The sequence below is a fragment of the Pyrus communis genome, chromosome 5 (genome assembly GCF_963583255.1).
Source record: "Pyrus communis chromosome 5, drPyrComm1.1, whole genome shotgun sequence".
Taxonomy (NCBI): domain Eukaryota; kingdom Viridiplantae; phylum Streptophyta; class Magnoliopsida; order Rosales; family Rosaceae; genus Pyrus; species Pyrus communis.
Window position 1 is genome coordinate 5,397,969 of NC_084807.1, and position 18,393 is coordinate 5,416,361.

General features: G+C 39.6%; 1 protein-coding gene and 1 pseudogene across 1 annotated transcript; both read left to right on the forward strand.

Moving 5' to 3' along the window:
- The first annotated feature begins 4,031 nt into the window (after window positions 1–4,031).
- LOC137733309 (transcription factor bHLH91-like) lies at window positions 4,032–6,219 on the forward strand (annotated as a pseudogene).
- A 2,652-nt stretch (window positions 6,220–8,871) lies between these two features.
- On the forward strand, window positions 8,872–10,649 carry LOC137735317 (uncharacterized). Its single transcript, XM_068474734.1, has 2 exons — window positions 8,872–9,184; window positions 10,379–10,649. The coding sequence occupies exon 1, from the start codon at window positions 8,912–8,914 to the stop codon at window positions 9,182–9,184; it is 273 nt and encodes a 90-aa protein (XP_068330835.1). The 5' UTR covers window positions 8,872–8,911; the 3' UTR covers window positions 10,379–10,649.
- Window positions 10,650–18,393: the final 7,744 nt, after the last annotated feature.

Here is an 18,393-nt window from a genome sequence, read left to right on the forward strand (position 1 = left end):
GTCCAAAAGAGAAGGACGATGACTTGGTTCCTTGCTGTACACCAAGACACACTTCCACATTTTAGACTCCTAATTTAACTCCCCTTCTGCAATATCGCTTATATATTAAATAAAAAATTTCATTTTAATCATTGGCAAAGATGATTTTTAGATTAAAATCATGAGTAATCAAAATCTAATTTTAGTCCCTTGATGGATTAATAACCTTATTTATTAATTATATTTTAATTATTTCTCCTTTTCTTCCTAATTTTTAATGTATTAATTTTATTTCATTATAATTTTCATTTTCATTTTATTTATCGTAATATATTTTGTTGTAAACATTTAGATAAATTAATTTTTGTTATACAATATATTTCGATGTACTTTGTCTTCTTAATTTAGGTACATTAAATTCATTATAATACATTTCGGTGCATACATTTCGGTACACACATTTAGATACATTAATTTAATAAAATACATTTCAGTGCATATATTTCAATACATACATTTCGATACTAACATTTAAATACATTAGTTCAATATAATACATTTCTGTAGTATCCCACATCGCCCGTGAGGGCGTGGTCTTTGTGCCTTATATATCCATGCCCAGAGCTTTAACTTCAGAGAGGCCTTTTGTGGACTACGGTCCACAAGAACAAAACCGTGCGGTAGCTGGGTGGCTGCGACATAGTCCAGGCCCAGAATGCCAAAGCGGACAATATCCGAGAGGTTGGAGTCCGGGATGTGACATTTGGTATCAGAGCCTTACCCTGGTTGCGTGTGTGCCGATGAGGACGTCGGGCCCCTAAGGGGGGTGGATTGTGACATCCCACATCGCCCAGGGGGTGATCCTTAAATGTATATTCTCATCCCTACCTAGCACGAGGCCTTTTGGGAGCTCACTGGCTTCGGGTTCCGTAGGAACTCTGAAGTTAAGCGAGAAGGGGGCATGAGCAATCCCATGATGGGTGACCCACTGGGAAGTTGCTCGTGAGTTCCCAAAAACAAAACCGTGAGGGAATGGTAAGCCCAAAGCGGACAATATCGTGCTACGATGGTGGAGTCGGCCCGGGAAGTGGTCCGCCCCGGGCCGGGATGTGACAATTTGGTATCAGGGCCAGACTCACGGTCGTGGTGTGCCGACGAGGACGTCGGGCTCCCTAAGGGGGGTGGATTGTAGTATCCCACATCGCCCGTGAGGGCGTGGTCTTTGGGCCTTATATATCCATGCCCAGAGCTTTAACTTCAGAGAGGCCTTTTGTGGACTACGGTCCACAAGAACAAAACCGTGCGGTAGCTGGGTGGCTGCGACATAGTCCAAGCCCAGAATGCCAAAGCGGACAATATCCGAGAGGTTGGAGTCTGGGATTGTAGTATCCCACATCGCCCGTGAGGGCGTGGTCTTTGGGCCTTATATATCCATGCCCAGAGCTTTAACTTCAGAGAGGCCTTTTGTGGACTACGGTCCACAAGAACAAAACCGTGCGGTAGCTGGGTGGCTGCGACATAGTCCAGGCCCAGAATGCCAAAGCGGACAATATCCGAGAGGTTGGAGTCTGGGATGTGACAATTTGGTATCAGAGCCAGGTTCACGGTCGTGGTGTGCCGACGAGGACGTCGGGCTCCCTAAGGGGGGTGGATTGTAGTATCCCACATCGCCCGTGAGGGCGTGGTCTTTGGGCCTTATATATCCATGCCCAGAGCTTTAACTTCAGAGAGGCCTTTTGTGGACTACGGTCCACAAGAACAAAACCGTGCGGTAGCTGGGTGGCTGCGACATAGTCCAGGCCCAGAATGCCAAAGCGGACAATATCCGAGAGGTTGGAGTCTGGGATGTGACAATTTGTCACATCCCGGCCCGGGGCGGACCACTTCCCGGGCCGACTCCACCACCGTAGCACGATATTGTCCGCTTTGGGCTTACCATTCCCTCACGGTTTTGTTTTTGGGAACTCACGAGCAACTTCCCAGTGGGTCACCCATCATGGGATTGCTCATGCCCCCTTCTCGCTTAACTTCAGAGTTCCTACGGAACCCGAAGCCAGTGAGCTCCCAAAAGGCCTCGTGCTAGGTAGGGATGAGAATATACATTTAAGGATCACCCCCTGGGCGATGTGGGATGTCACATTTCGGTACATTAATTGAGTCTTTCAAGTTTGAAGAATGTTAAATAAAATTAATAAATTAAAAAAAAAAAAAAACTTTTTTTGGTAAAAAATTTTAAACTTAAATTTTGTTATTAATAAATTTAAATATTTAATGGGAGACATTAAATAAAATGCACATTGATTATTTTGAATTAAGGACACATCAAGAGACTATAATCAATATGTAATCTGAAACCAGGTTTATTTTAAATTTCAATTTTCTTGAAGGATTAAAGTTAAAAAAATCCTTATACTAAATAATAAGTTTCTAATATATCCTCAATAGTTTTGTAGGACCATTTTGCCATTAAGAAAAAATTCAACAATAAGATTTATACTTGTTTTTGTTCATGTCTCAAATTGTAATTTAGAGAAATAATGAATGATTTTGTGATAATTATAAATTATAAATAGAGCTTTGGTTGTGAGAGACAAATATAAAAGAACTAAAAACAGGAAGAGGAATAAAGAAAACATTTTTCGAGTATTTCACGCAAATTTGGTTATTCTCCAAGAGTGAGTTTCGGTAGGAGCCCTATTTTTCATACAGTTTATGTGGACCCCACTCTCACTTCTCCCATGCAAACCGCCATCCCAAACTAACCATTCCTACCATTTAACAAGAAAGACTGAATTTTTATTTCATTTTAAATCCTCTCTCTTATAAAGGACTTTCGAGAAATTTTTAAGGGACTTTTTTAAAGTGAGCTAGGTTCATTATAGATTTTTTTTCATCATATAATTTAACGTTAATTTTCGTGCTAATGTTATAAAAACTATACTAAAAGCATGAGAAGTTAGAGAGTCTTACTTTTGAGAGAGTTCCCTTAGAATTTCTCAGGACTTACACGTTATATTTACATTTATATTATGATGTTCTGTGTGAATAATTCAATGTATAAATTTCTCTCTACACGACGTTGTAGCTTTTAATACAGAACAACATAATAATATTGTATTCATGACATTTACGTTTGCTATCTCTCATATAATATCACTTATACAAAAAGAGAATCTAACTAATTCCATAATAATGAACTGAAAGTTGGACAAGATTGTGCAAATTACTAAATTTTAAGGTTGTCTGTGACTAGTTGACAACCTTGTCTCCATTTGGTCAGAGAAGTTCTCATTTTTGACTCATACGGATGCAACGATGTACACGTATATTAATCATTTCGACTTATTTCCAAGTAAGTAAACGTGAGATGATTGTTAACATGTTGTTGACTGTTTAGTCTAAAGTATAGAGAGCTAAGGTCCTTGATGTTTAGGACGTACACGCATGCCCTAATTGCAGAATGGAAGTGTATAGAACCACACAACTAGCTTGCAACCCTACAAAGAGTACAGTTTGATGCATGTAAAATTGGGATTGGACATTATTATTAACTTGGGTAAACTTTGGTTCTCGTTCTTGATTGACTAAAATTTTAGATTGAAACTTTATTAATTTGAATACTTTGATTGAATGGTACAATTAAGAAATTTAATAACAAAAATTATTAAATCCTTCTTAAATCATGCAAAAACTAATACCAAATAGAGATTTTTAATTTTTTTTCCTCAAATTTGAATTGTGTGAAATCAGATCAGATTTTGTATTTTTTTTATAAATATAATGTTTTATTTTTATTTTTAAATATTTGTACATTTTACATATATATAACAAAATGGCACATTGTAAGTAAATTATAAGTACAAATAAAAGAAAAAAAATTAACAAATAAATTTTGTGAACAAACAAAACTGTTGTCAAATTTGAGGCTCTACTAATCTCTTACACAAGGTTAGGAACGTGGGACTTGGGTTTAGTTCTCACCTTACATGGTTTATGTTGTGTAAATGCTGCACAAAAAGGCAGAGGCAAACACACAGAGACTTTCTCCAAAAATGTATCAAGACACACTAAGCTGCAACTTTGACCCAATCTCCATCCCAGAATCTGCAGCAGAGAGTATGCACATTGCCCAACCACGACCCCCTCCCTCCTCTACCACCGCCTCCGCCACAACCACCGCAAGTTCTGATGTATGAGCTATCTTGTCATCACCATCACCATAATAATCATTCCTCCATGGATATCGAGCTCCATAACGAACTTGGGTTCAATGTGGATAATCCATACAACACCACCAGTGGCCATAAAGACAATATCAACGATTCCCATTTGCTGTCCTTTGAGCACCCAACAAATTTGGACAACAATATTCATGGAGTACATGATCAGATGCAGCAACAGTTCCCAGATGGTACTACTTCTGCTACTTCTACTCCATACCCACAACCACCTGACTTTCTCAACCTTTTCAGCTTACCCATATACTCCATTTCCACTCTTCTCCAAAACTCATCTACCACCTTCACAAACCCCGTCCCCAAAACCTCGAATTTTCCGAGCACTTTGGGGTTCCTGGAAGACCTCCCCAGCGCGGTTGACACCCCACAAGGGATGGCGTCTTCTGTTCTCTATGACCCGCTTCTCCACTTGAACCTTCCTCCGCAGCCGCCATTGTTCAGGGAGTTGCTTCAGTCTCTGCCTCATGGGTACACCTTGCCTGGCTCAGGAAACGGATCATTGTTCAGTAGCGGCGGCGATGAGAAAGAGGGGAGTGGTGGGGGCATTTACCCAGATGATGGCTGTTGATGTTTAACCCTTTGAGCTGATATATTGGACCCAAAGTCACAAGTTTTGAATTCCATTTTTATATGTTTAAATTTCTGATGTAATCTGAGCCATTGGATCATAGTCCAAGTGGTCTCTTCTCTAGCCTAGGATTTAAGTGATAGATTATGACAAGTGTAATCGTGATAGAATCAAAGGCTAGGATTTAATCTTGGTGTAAAGTTGTTAGAGAAGAATCTCACTTCTCTCTCCTCTAACGGTTATATTTGATTAGTGGAGTGTGAAATACAATAAGAACCTTCATAATTCTCGCAGCACCATAGCTGCATTTTCTCTGCAATTTTCCTTCTTCCCAAACACTCAAAACCTTCATAAAACTAAATATCAAAAGCTATGAACTCTAACAATGGCACTATTACTGAGTCTTTTTTTGAGGATGGAGTTATCGAGTTCTCCAGAGAAATGGGTTCTATTGGAAGAGGAAGAAATCTCGAAGAGTCCAAAAACCTTGCCATTAATCGCGGTCGGAGACAGTTGAATGAAAAGTTCTTCACCTTGAGGAATTTGATTCCCAACCCAACTAAGGTGTAGGCACAAATTTTAGAATTCCAAATCGCATTCTAATTTGAATTTGATGTGGCAGTTTGGCTTGTAGTTTTCCAGTTTTTCCCTCTGTTTTGTTGGCTTGATAATTTTATTCTTTCTAAAAATTTGTTGCTTGGGATACAAGAATGATAAAGCATCAATCGTGGGAGATGCAATTGATTACATAAACGAGCTTCTGAGGACAGAGGATGAGCTGAAATTGCTGGTGGAGAAGAAAAGGTGTGGGAGAGAGAGGATCAAGAGGCACAAAACTGAACAAGATGGAGGTGCCCCCAGAGACGATGAGAACTGCAACATTAAGCCTCTTGGTGAGCGTCATGACCACTCCTACAAAAATGGCTCTCTGAGGAGCTCATGGCTTCAAAGGAAATCCAAATACACCGACGTCGATATCTGCATTATCGAAGATGAAGTTACCATCAAACTGGTGCAGAGGAAGAAGATCAACCTGTTGCTGTTTGTGTCCAGGCTTCTTGACGAGCTGCAGCTTGATCTTCATCACGTTGCTGGTGGCCACATTGGCAATTCCTACAGCTTCTTGTTCAATACCAAGGTTTGTTTTTTTTCACTAGTCCGCAATTAATCTCAATTTTTTCTTTTTGATAAAACGATATTCTAAATTCGTCTAATATATGAGAAGGAGAAATCACATTTGTGTGCAACGAGGCAAACACACTTGACCAACTGTGTCCTAATTCACTTAATTAGTTTGGTTTTACTAATTAGGGTTTGGTTTTAACTTTGCAGATGTATGAAGGGTCTTGCTTGTATGCAAGTGCTATTGCTGGCAAGTTCATTGAGGTTCTGGATGGACGATATTCAGCAGTTCCACCTACCGGCAGTTATTAGGAAGGCATTAGATGGTCCTTGGATTATTGTTTTAAGTCTTTTAAATAGTATCTTTTACTGAAATGTTGGAGAGTTGGATTATTGAAGTCTTTTAAATAGTTCACTTGAATATATTATTGTGGTGTTTTCTAAATTTTCTAGAGTCAGAATAAGAATAGTGTTGATTTCATATAAGCTGTTTGCTAATTTACTTGAATCGGAATTGAAACTAATTTAATTACTAAATTGTCGTCGTTCCAAACAGATTCTTTTGGTTTAAAAGTGAATGTAAACTTAGATGTTTAAGCATCGTTTGATATAGAAGATTGGATTGTAATGGATAAATTATTATGCTCAAGATATGTTGAATGAAAAAATAATAGAATCATGCTCGACTTTAGACAATGGACATGTCAAAACACTCTCCGTTAAGCCACTGAATTTTACAGTCTATTAGTATTTCACTTCACATATAAGTGAGAGGTTGTGTACGATTTTTATCCAAGGTGAATTTGAACTAAATTATTATGACTAGTCCATTGTGAGGTTGAACTTAGGCCATCTCCAACCGATGGCTGGCCAGAGAGCTCGTTTTAGCCCTCTGGCCCTCCAAGATTCTCCAAGATATTAATATTTTAATGAACAGTACATAGCCATATTTGCTTCCGTCTTCAAACGAGGGCCAAAGGGCCAGATGGCTCGTTTTAGCCCTATCATAAAAAATTGTCTCAAACCGAGGGTCATAGGGCCAAACGTAATTTATTATTTAAAAACTACAACTTAAATGTTGTTTAAGTTTCATGTTGTTAAATGTTTTTTTTAACAAATATGAAAAACTAGAAATGTTTTTAATAATTTGTTAAATGTTGTTAAAAACTACAAATATTGTAAAATAAAAGTTATAGGAAAAAAATAGAATTAGAAAAAAATGAAAAATAGAAGTTATAGGAAAAATTTTGTAAATAAAGAATAATAATAAAACTGTAAAAAAAAAAAATTCAAATCAATCCTGTTGGTTAAAACGGATAGGATTGATTTGAATTTTGGCCATGTAGCCAGCCCTTTAGCCCTCTCCGATTCCGTGGGGCCCTCTTAGATTCCACAACCCTCTGGCCTAGCCCTCGGTTGGAGACGATTTTCGGGCTATTTTCGGCTCTCTGACCCTTTGGACCCTTCGGTTGGAGATGACCTTACTCCTTCACCCTTTAGTATAGATAATATCGTATGTATGCATAAAACACTAATGGTTGAAGAAAACAAGTATTAATGCTGCAGAAAATGTAATTCCAGTGCTAACCAAATTCTACATGAAAAATGTGTTTTGTGTTATCAAAGGGTATCAAATTACAAAACCCTACTAATCAAACATTTTATTAACTTTTCACCAAATAAAAAAGCACATTTTATTGACTGAGACTTTTTATCGAATACTAGATGTGCATTCAACTAAAATTATATTGTACAACTGAAACCGGTACACAATAAACAATATAGTTGTTACAGTTGTTATAGGGAAGAAAATCGGTGAATATCGGTCATTGCGATAAAACACTATTCGCAAGGTATTTTAATTTTTAAAATAGAAGCATCAATTAGATTTCAATTTAAAACTAGCAACCGACAGACATATGTGTGCAACTCAATTTTCTTTTTATTGTGGTATGAGTTATATAATCAATGTGCAATGTATATGTCATTCTGAAAAAAAAAATCTTTTCACTATGGTATGAGTTACATGAACTTATGAAAACAATTACTAACATTAGTGAAATAAAACCAAACTTATGAGTTAGGCAATACTTTTAGAATTTTATAATAATTTGTAAAGATATTGTTACATGAAACACTAAAATCATCACTAACTTCAGTACATCTCCCAAAAGTTGTATAATGTGGAACTCTACTTGAATGAAACCAAGCCTTGTAACAAAGTAAAAACAATCGAATGCAACAAAATAAGTAATTGAGGAGTGATAAATCATGATTAATATATGTATTTCAATGACACATCAAACGTATTGCAAGGGATTTTAAATGCTTAAAAATTTCTTGCTCCAACCTCGCATTAGATGTAGAAACTAAATAATGAGGCTCATACCTTCAGAACATTGGATGCCCATTCATGGTGGGAGGGCCTCCAGTCTAGGATTCATGGGTCAAAGAAGGAGGGGGCGGCGAAATAGGGATCATGGGGGAAAACGCAGAGGATGTGGGGGAAGTTGTTGGGTGGTGGGTCTGGTGGAGGGCGATTAGGGTTGGAGGAGAAGAAGAGCCTACATAATTTGCAGGTGGGTTAGAGGGAGGCGGGGTGGGAGAAGGGGATGAAGGAGGTGGGGTGGTTAGAGCGGTTGAAGAAGATTTTGGCGAGAAAAATGAGTAATAGAGAATGTGAGAGTGGAAAGTTTTTTTTTTTTTTTTTTTTTTTAATTAAAAATACGTTAGGATTATATGTAGGTGAGGCTTTGGAAAAAAAAAATTTGGTTGTGTGAAATTACATTTTTGCCCATATTTATTATTCATGTTCTGGTTTAATTAGAAAATTAAACCGGTAATTTCATATATTTTTATTTTTAAAATAAATAAAAAACAAGAACATAAAAAATTAGGGTATTTTCGTCAAACAAAGTGATCAGATTTCAAAAAAAAAAAAAAAAAAAAAGAAACAATAAAAACCCCACTCTGAGCTGCGAACGAAAGGTGAAGTGAGAGAAAAATGGGAAAGGGAGTAATTTGGGCGACGGCGGAGGACTTGGCAAGAAACAGAGGACGCGTCCTCTCTCTGTATCGCCAGATACTCAGAAGCCTTAACTCGCCTAGCTTGCCGCTGAATCTGGCCGCAAGGCTGGCCAAGAAAGCGGAGGCGCGCGCAATCTTCATGTTGGCGGCGGAGGAGAGGTCCCTTCACAACATTGACGACCTCGTTGATGCCGCTCATTACTCTCTCTCCCTCTTGAGGAAGGGGGAATTACCCAAATACATTCAATGAGTAGGTTTCTGTTTCTTGTGGATTTTCACTCGAATTGGAGCTTGACCCAGTTGGGTTTTGGTGTCCAATTGTTGAATTCAACTGAGTTTATGGGTTTTGGGGAATGGTTATGATTTGATTTGGTTGTGAATGTCTTGAGCATTTAATTAATAGAAGAAATTGGTTGCTTTCTGATCATTGGTGGAAGTTTTTATGTGCTTTCAATGATTGATTGATTGATTTGTCACTCATGTTTCAGTAATGTGATCCAGTTAGTTTTAGTCTTGCAATTGTCCAGGTTGGTTGATGTTTGGTTATTTGGAAAGTCGTTATTTCGGTTTTAGTTTTGAAGTCGATTAATTTGTGAAATATGTTGTCTTTTGTCGTGGGCAAAGAGAGAAAAGGAGCGTTTTAGAGACTAGCAGATAAAATTCATTGATTACTTCTTGAACGGGGATGAAATTTTGTCTCTGCTGCTGTATGTGTAGTGGGGTGCTGAGGAGTAATTACTGGACTGTTAGTGGTAAATGATGTGTTAATGGGGTTGTTCTGGTATTATATAAAATGGTTTTGATGGGAAGAATTTGATGCATTTTTGATATGTTAGCCATCAAATCTATACACCTCTAGCTCTGTATACTGAATCGGCCTATTATGAATGTTAAAATCCATCAAAATATAAACTGGTTTTCTTGTCCAATCTGGTGTGTTGATAGGCCGGTATCAGTATACAGACCTAGGGGTGTATAGATTTGGAATTTGGCTAACATATCGGGAAAGCATCAAATTCTTCCCTGCATATTATTTATGGCAGTTGGCATCTTCCAAGTTCTGTTGTCGAATGTTTGGTTTTGCATGTCTAATTCTGGTTTTCTGTTTGTTTTTGTGGATTTTCTGAACTACTGTTAGCACTTGTGTTACGATTATTTGTAATGGAACCAAATCAACCCATGCATTAGGATATTTGAGTTATATTTTCTTGTATAAGTCAAGCATCAGGCATTTGACTAATGGCATTGTGTGAAATTGTTTATAGAATTATCATCCATTCCACTGTCGATAGCGTAGCTGAGAGTTAGAATGGATGATTATAATGTATGGTTGTGCAGTAACCAATTTTTTAATGAATTGGTACATAGTATGCTTGCATATTAAATTTTTTTCCTTATTAAATAACAGCAGTTTTTATAATTTTGTCTTGCGGAAATGATGCAGGCCTTTTCTGTAAGATTTCAGTTTCTCCCTTGGGTGCTCTTGCAAAGAGATAGGAAGTAGAGCAATTTGTCTATTCTCGGTTGCTCTCCTGTTTGCTGAGATTGACAAACTAAACTGTCAAACGTTTGCGACAATGTGAAGCTGGTAGGCCTACGCAAAATCGAAAGATTTGTGTGCATTTGATTTAAGATTACCATCTATTGTATATACATACCATGAACAATTCGTTCTGCATATGGTAGTTCAATAATATTTTGCTTCCTTTAAGACTCATATGATTCTTAATTTGCGCTGCATTTTGGTAAAAATTTGTTGAATAGCTTCTCCATCAATAAGATTGGTTTATTCGTTGGATTAATATGTTACATCAAATGAAACAAAATTCCCAACTTCTGCCTTTTTAATGTAACAAGAAAAACTAGAATGGCAATATAGTTAAGTGCCACGGCAACTAATCAGTTTTATTATTTTCCTAGTTGCTCCAGGTCCCCACCAAAATCTTCATTGGTCTCGTTTATGGCTTGATCACTTCCATTAGCAACTTGATTTTCCCTGTGATTGTTATTATGGTCTCTCTTTTGCTTTTACTTCGCCCATATAAAGGCCCAGGATCTTTTCGAGATCAAGGTCGAGATTGTCCGACATATGGCAGGTCTTTGTTGTAGAAGGGTCTCGTCAGCATTCGCTTCCTCTCCCTTTCCCTTTGGTCTAGCAACAACAATACAAAACAGCGCGAGAGACTTCTATGCCAGCCGGGAATAACGGCTCTGTTATGAAAGAGCAGGCAAACCCAACCACGACTTTCACTCAGGAATTAGCTACTCGAACACCAGCTTGTACCCCTCTGAAACCCTGTTTAAACCTCCCAGAAGCCCCTGGATTTGTGGCTGGGTCTGGATGTGGTTCTTTAACTTGCGACGAATCCCTTTTTTTAATGCGGGCATCGCTCTTTCCTTTGACTTGGCTTTTGTTGACGTCGATAGCACTCATGAGGAACCTCATGAATGAAGAAAAGGTCGCATATGAGCTGTTCACCCCAACGCTAATGATTCCATTTTTGATAAGCATGTGATTTGCATCTTGCTTTCAAAACAAAACATTTGCTACTGCTTTAACTACTCATGCTATGGATGTGGGAGCATCAACTCCGTTCCTGTGGGCTTTTGAGGAGTACTTAGTCCAAGCAATGCCCAAAGACTCCCGTGCCTTTCTTGGTTGGACCAACCAGATTTCCGACAAGTCTTTCTGTTATAGCAAGAAGCGCGCCCGCTTTCCACTATTATGGAGCCGGGCCGCAAGCAAGTGAATGCGATCCCTCCCTCCAGCAGGTTCATTGCCCAGCCCACACCCATCTGTGAGCCGATCTTTAAACTGCTCAGAAAGAATACCCCGCTTTTCAGAAAAGCTACTTCCCAACCTTCTGTGGACCTTGCTTCTCTTATGATTTTTTCTACTCTACTTTCCGTCGAGCGAGAGCCCTTCCACACGGGACTCCCGGAGCTCAAGAAAACAAGAAAAAAAGGTGAATAGAAAAGAGACAGGCGCAAAATACGCATCAGTAATGAGGGATGGGACGGCAGTTATTGAAGGCGCGGACTCCGCGAACGTCCCGCGCCACAGAACTAGGTCAGCTGCTGATGTTTCCTCCTTGCTCGTCAGATGCAGCAAGCAGCCCCTTGTATAGGGTTACAAACCTATCTTACTAATAATAAGAAAGGGGCAAGGTGCCCCACATAGGTCTTCCCCGAAACCCCCCAGTAACTAAGGTCTGTTTTGGGTACAGAGGCGACGAGGGGTGCTAACCCGGCCACCCAACCCAGCGGAGGGAGCCGGCAGCTATTATTCAACTTTCATCTTTCTTTTCTTTGAATGAGGGGAATTTTTTTGGTTTTCCTTGAGAGAAACAGAGCACTCTTAGACTTGTTAATGCGCTGACCTGATGAAGCTTCATACTTGTGAGGTTCTTCCTGTCGTGTCGGTTTAGAAGGATTGGTCGGAGCAGCCTTTCTTTATATGTATGTTACTTAGCCTATGTTGATCCATACACATCTATCTTGGCTTGGTTTTCCGGGTAAGGGCTCACCTGTTGATTGTGTCGTTGCATGCTTTTTGCTGGATCGATTCGAATATCCCTACCTAGGCCCATACCTTCCTTTTGCTTGTAGTGATTGGATCTGGTAATTGGTCTGTTCTGATTCTGATAGGTGCACCTAACATGGCATTTCCACGATTAAATAATATTTCATTGGAAGATGCCTCTGGAACTAACTTGTTTTTCTAGATCAGTCGAGGTAGTACTTCCGGCGTAACGTGCCTTAACTTAAAACGAAACCTTGTGAATGGGTTTTCGTGCTATACACCACGTTGAGAAAGACCAACTTCCCTCTAGTCTGATGGATCGCTTTCTCTTGCGCATTAATGAATGGATCGATTCAAACATGACCGCTAGACTGGACTAGAGACTGCCTCTTGCTGAGCCTTTCAAACTAGGCGGGTCTGTCACTAGAACGGACCACACAAATAGGGGTGATCTATGCATAGTCATTCCAGGTCCACGAGCCTCGAGAAGCATTGTTGAGAGGAAGAACCTTGGCTCCTCTTCATTCTCTATAGGGAGGAACTCTTAGGTTTAGTGACTCGCCCCCGGCTACGTGTCCTTTGGACCCTTCGCCCGCCCGCCACCAGTAGAAGTACGGTTGAAACAATCGTTGTGTTCCTCGATACCCACCTGCTCGGAGTGTGCGGGTACGGGATCCCTTGAGTTAACTGTTGTAAAGGAATCAGAAATTGAACCTTTGGCGAGATTCTTCCCCACACCCGTTCGGTAGTCTACTTCGCATAAACCATGCCTAGATACCCGAAGACCGGTTTTCCCAAAAAAGTCCCTTCCCAACCAGCCCGCCCGATCCATTTTGTAAGATCGGCTAATTCAAAAGGGTTAATCTGGTCCGAAGTTGGAATATGGCGACGACAACAGCATGTCGTAGAAGGAGATAACAGGTGGAGCCAACGACCCCGTAGAAAATGCTTCTTTTATGCCTCGGGTATTAGCCACAGCTCGTATGTGGTCACCATCATAGGTACTCAAGATATTGTGTCTGGAGAGGTGGATAGATAGGACTACTAGTTGCTCGATCAGGACCCTAGCTTTATAAGTAGGATTCCACTCAGGGCACACTTGTTAGCTACAATTCCCATCTGTCTTGTAAAGAACTAGAACTCAATTGTCCTATAGAGCTTCCACCTTCCCTACGCTAAATCAAAGGAGCTACTAGAACAGCTAAGGACGCCGACGAAGGGAACCAGCGGAAAGGCTCTTAAAGGCAGGCGCGTAGCATAGGGGGGAGGAGTTAGGAACAGGAACAAGGAGAAGCGAGAACCACTTAAATAGAGGAATCGATTGTATTTCGATTCCGTGATAAGAGGGATGAGGTAGTCGACCCGGGGGGGGGGGGGGGGAGCCCGACAGGGTCCCCCCACTGACTTGGCCCGGGCCTAGCGTCCTCACCTTATGCTCCCAAAAGAACTCCCTGGCACTTTATCCCTTAAAAGGATCAAACAAAAAGCAGTCGACAGGGCTTCAACGACAAGACAAATATAATTGACTAAGAATAGAAATGCAGGAAGGCTAATCTCTACTTCCTGGCCTTGCTACCACTACCCTACCGTTCAGCAGAAGATGGCCGGGCACCTCTTGGCTCCAACTCAAAACAGAGCATAACGTTCCTTCCGCAACATGGGAATTAACACCATTCCTATGATTTGTCTCGAAAAGCCAACGAGCAGCCCTCTCTCTATCTCGGTCTCGATTTAGGTTGCTGTAGAAATGGTTTCATTGGAGTCAGCCGATGGCGATGGTATTGTTGAACGCTTCTCCGATGCCGACTGGGCTGGCTGCCCCGATAGCAGACGGTCCACTACGGGCTTCTGCGTATTTCTCGGAAAAACCTACTGACTTGGGTTTCCAAAAAGTAAAAAGAGAAAACGGGTCGCCCGTAATAAGAAGAAAAAGAAGAGAGACTTGTTCTTGCTCTCCCAATTCAGGAAGACGGAAGTCGCCGGTTGGGCTGGTCAGATTTTGATAAAAAATGGTGGGGGTTTCCCTGAATCGCCTATAGTAAGGAGCTATGAGGCCCTTCCCAAACCTATAGTAAGGAGCACAAGAGTTTCTCTCCAATCAGGAAGCTAACCATAATGGGATACGTGTCGACATCAGAATAAAACTCCTAAAGTTCTACATTGACCGCGGATGAAAGCATGCGACTCTGCTCAACTATAGAAGGAGATCATTCTCCTACAATTAATTTCTATGCTATTATTTTACTTAACCCATTATTAGAACTCACTAATGGTGATTATGTTTAAACCTTTGTATTATGTAAACTCTACATTGTTAATGAAAACTCCTTTACCCTCGTGACTTTGGGTGAACCAGGTACATCTTGTGTTTATTTCCCTGTCTCTATCTCTTTACATATTACCTACACTAGGTGACCAAAGCAACCTTACAAAGGCGACACTCTATGTTGTTCCAAAGTCAATCCGATTTTGTGCATCAACAGAGGTGATCATAATTTGTTTTATCTTTTGTTGTTTTTGCTTATTCTATTTACAGGATAGAAGTGAGAATCAGATTTGGCATCAAGGAATGTTATGGTTTAAACAGTAACTTCATTTTTCCTTTTAAGCCTTTTTTTTTTTCCTATGCTCACTCTCTTTAATCCTTTTATTATGCTTTTGAAAATATTTTGATTAGTTTTTTATTTTATTTTCCAGGTGTTCTTTAATTTTATTTTCCTACTATCCTGGAATATATGTTTTGTTTTTTCAACAAATTATATCTTTCTACATATCATCTACAGCTGCTAATTGAGTTTTGCTGGTTAGTGTTGATTTGTGGGTTCAAATACTTCTCCAAGCCCTTTGTGCCCAAATAAGAAGAATTAGAAAAGGCAAGGAGACAATGGAAAGAAAGGAATTGTAATCTAATTGCACTGATAAGAAAATAAACCGGATTGCACTCCTCTAATTTGCTGACAGTCATCAACACATCATGCATGGTTTATTATTGCCCAATCCCCCAAATCTTTCCATGCATACATATTTACAAACATATATGGAGCTCAGTGCAATCATTTTAGTCATAATCAGTATTTAAAATATTCACGAAATTGTTAAAATATATATACGAAAAATCAAAGATTGATATGAAAAGTAGTGAAATAAACTTCATTCTGTATGACGAGATATAAGAAAATAAAAAAATATTGAAAATATTTACAGTTCACTACAAAAATTTGGTCGGAATCCATTGCAGATTTTCAACTTTTGATTTCATCCATTGCAAATTTTCATAATGTCCATCAAAAGCAGCCGATAACGATATCGATACATTCATTAATATTTTTATAAATTTGCATGTCGACATTTCCACCAATGTTGGTATGTTAAAAATTGGTTATCCTATAGCAAGTGATAACTATCTTCTGTATTTACCAGTGTAAAACTCCACCTTTCAATATAAATACAAAGGGACTGATCAGGTCATTATACAATTTCCCTATTCTATATGGACATATTAATTTTTTATACAATAATTAAAAAAAAATTATATGGGCAGAACAATAATACATAATAAAAAATGATAATATTAGGAAGACCAAATTTTTATACATAAATTTGCAAATCAAATAAGAAATAAGCACGTTAATCAATACTTACAAATAATAATCCGTTCATCGACATCGACATCATTTGGTTTTAAAAATTTGATCTCCCTAACATTATTTAATTAAAAAAACCAAACCAGGTCAATGTCAATGGACTATGGTACATATTTACACAAATATAATGCTAGCTAGTCTTAAATTAAGCTTCCCCTTATTTCCTCAGATATCATGCATTCAAACACTCATTCAACCATAATCCTTTTTATTGACCAAAAAAGAACATTAACCATCCTTTTTAATGGACCTAGATCCTCTTGTTCTCCATCTCTATTAGTAATGCAATGAATGTGCACAATCCAGACAAATCAGTAGCTGTAAATATTTAAGATTTCATGCTTCCAATATCCACAGCAAGATATTCTACCATATTAACCACGCTTAATTTCACTATAAAGTCATGTGTTGGAGCACGCAACTGAATCAACAAATAAAGCCACCTCCATTCTTTATACTCGAGCAACTCCTAGCAGCAGCCTAACATATGGAGAAGTCTTCCCTTAAGTTGGTCTTTTTACTTACCATTCTGGTTTTTGCATCCTGTAAGTCTACCTTTCACTGTTTGTTTTCCATTTTATTTTAGGGAACTTTAACGAAAACTTCCGGTACTGTTCACTTTAACGAAAAACCACATTTTTACACTAAAAGGTCAATCCTAGTACTATTTATTTTACCATTTATTTTGTGCTTATCGTTAAAACTCAAAGTTTTCAAGTTATTTTCATTAGTTTTCCTTTTATTTTATTAGTTATCATCGTTCGTGGAATTTGAAGTCAAACTCTCCTTTTTTTTTTCTTTCTTTTTTTGTCAAATTGTCTACCTATTGACAGTGTAGTTATAAACTGTATTTTCTTAAAATTTTGAATCATTCCAACGAGTTTGTTAAGAAAGTGTGTCTACTCCCTTGCACTAAAGTTTCATCCCCCTTCATGTAGACAAGAGGACTTTAGGCTATCTCTAACCGAAAGTTGACCAGAAGGCTCGTTTTAGCCCTCTGGCCCTCCAAGATATTAAATATTTTAATGAACAGTACATGGTCATATTTGCCTCCATTTCCAACTGAGGGCCAAAGGGTAATAGGGCTTGTTTTAGCCCTGTAACAAAAAACTGTCTCTAACCGAGGGCTAAAGGGTCATAGTGTGACATCCCACATCGCCCAGGGTGTGATCCTTATATGTATATTCCCATCCCTACCTAGCACGAGGCCTTTTGGGAGCTCACTGGCTTCGGGTTCCATGGGAACTCTGAAGTTAAGCGAGTAGCGCGTGAAAGCATTCCCAGGATAGGTGACCCATCGGGAAGTTCTCGTGTGAGTTCCCAAAAACAAAACTGTGAGGGCGTGGTCGGGGCCCAAAGCGGACAATATCGTGCTACGGTGGTGGAGCGGGCCCAGGAAGTGGTCCCCCCGAGCCGGAATGTGACAATTTGGTATTAGAGCCTAACCCTGGCCGTGGTGTGCCGACAAGGACGTCGGGCCCCTAAGGGGGATGGATTGTGACATCCCACATCGCCTAGAGGTGTGATCCTTATATGTATATTCCCATCCCTATCTAGCACGAGGCCTTTTGGGAGATCACTGGCTTCGGGTTCCATAGGAACTCCGAAGTTAAGCGAGTAGCGAGCGAGAGCATTCCCAAGATGGGTGACCCATCGGGAAGTTCTCGTGTGAGTTCCCAGAAACAAAACCGTGAGGGCGTGGTCGGGGCCCAAAGCGGACAATATCGTGCTACGGTGGTGGAGCGGGCCTGGGAAGTGGTCCCCCTGGGCTGGGATGTGACAATTTGGTATTAGAGCCTAACCCTGACCTTGGTGTGCCGACGAGGACGTCGGGCCCCTAAGGGGGTGGATTGTGACATCTCACATCGCCTAAGGGTGTGATCTTTATATGTATATTCTCATCCCTATCTAGCATGAGGCCTTTTGGGAGCTCACTGGCTTCGGGTTCCATGGGAACTCCGAAGTTAAGCGAGTAGCGCGCGAGAGCATTCCCAGGATGGGTGACCCATCGGGAAGTTCTCATGTGAGTTCCCAGAAACAAAACCGTGAGGGCGTGGTCGGGGCCCAAAGCGGACAATATCATGCTACGATAGTGGAGCGGGCCTGGGAAGTGGTCCCCCCGGGCCGGGATGTGACACATAGGGCCAAACATAATTTATTATTTAAATTTAAAAACTACAACAACTTAAATTTAAAAACTACAACAACTTAAATTTAAAAAGGGTGAAAATTATGTGAAAAATGGTGTAGGAATGACTTAGATATTTATTGGAAAAAAGGGGAATTAAAAAA

Bases quoted from the DNA above. Each gene is read 5' to 3' on its own strand.
- LOC137735317 (XM_068474734.1), top strand. From the start codon at position 8,912: ATGGGAAAGGGAGTAATTTGGGCGACGGCGGAGGACTTGGCAAGAAAC.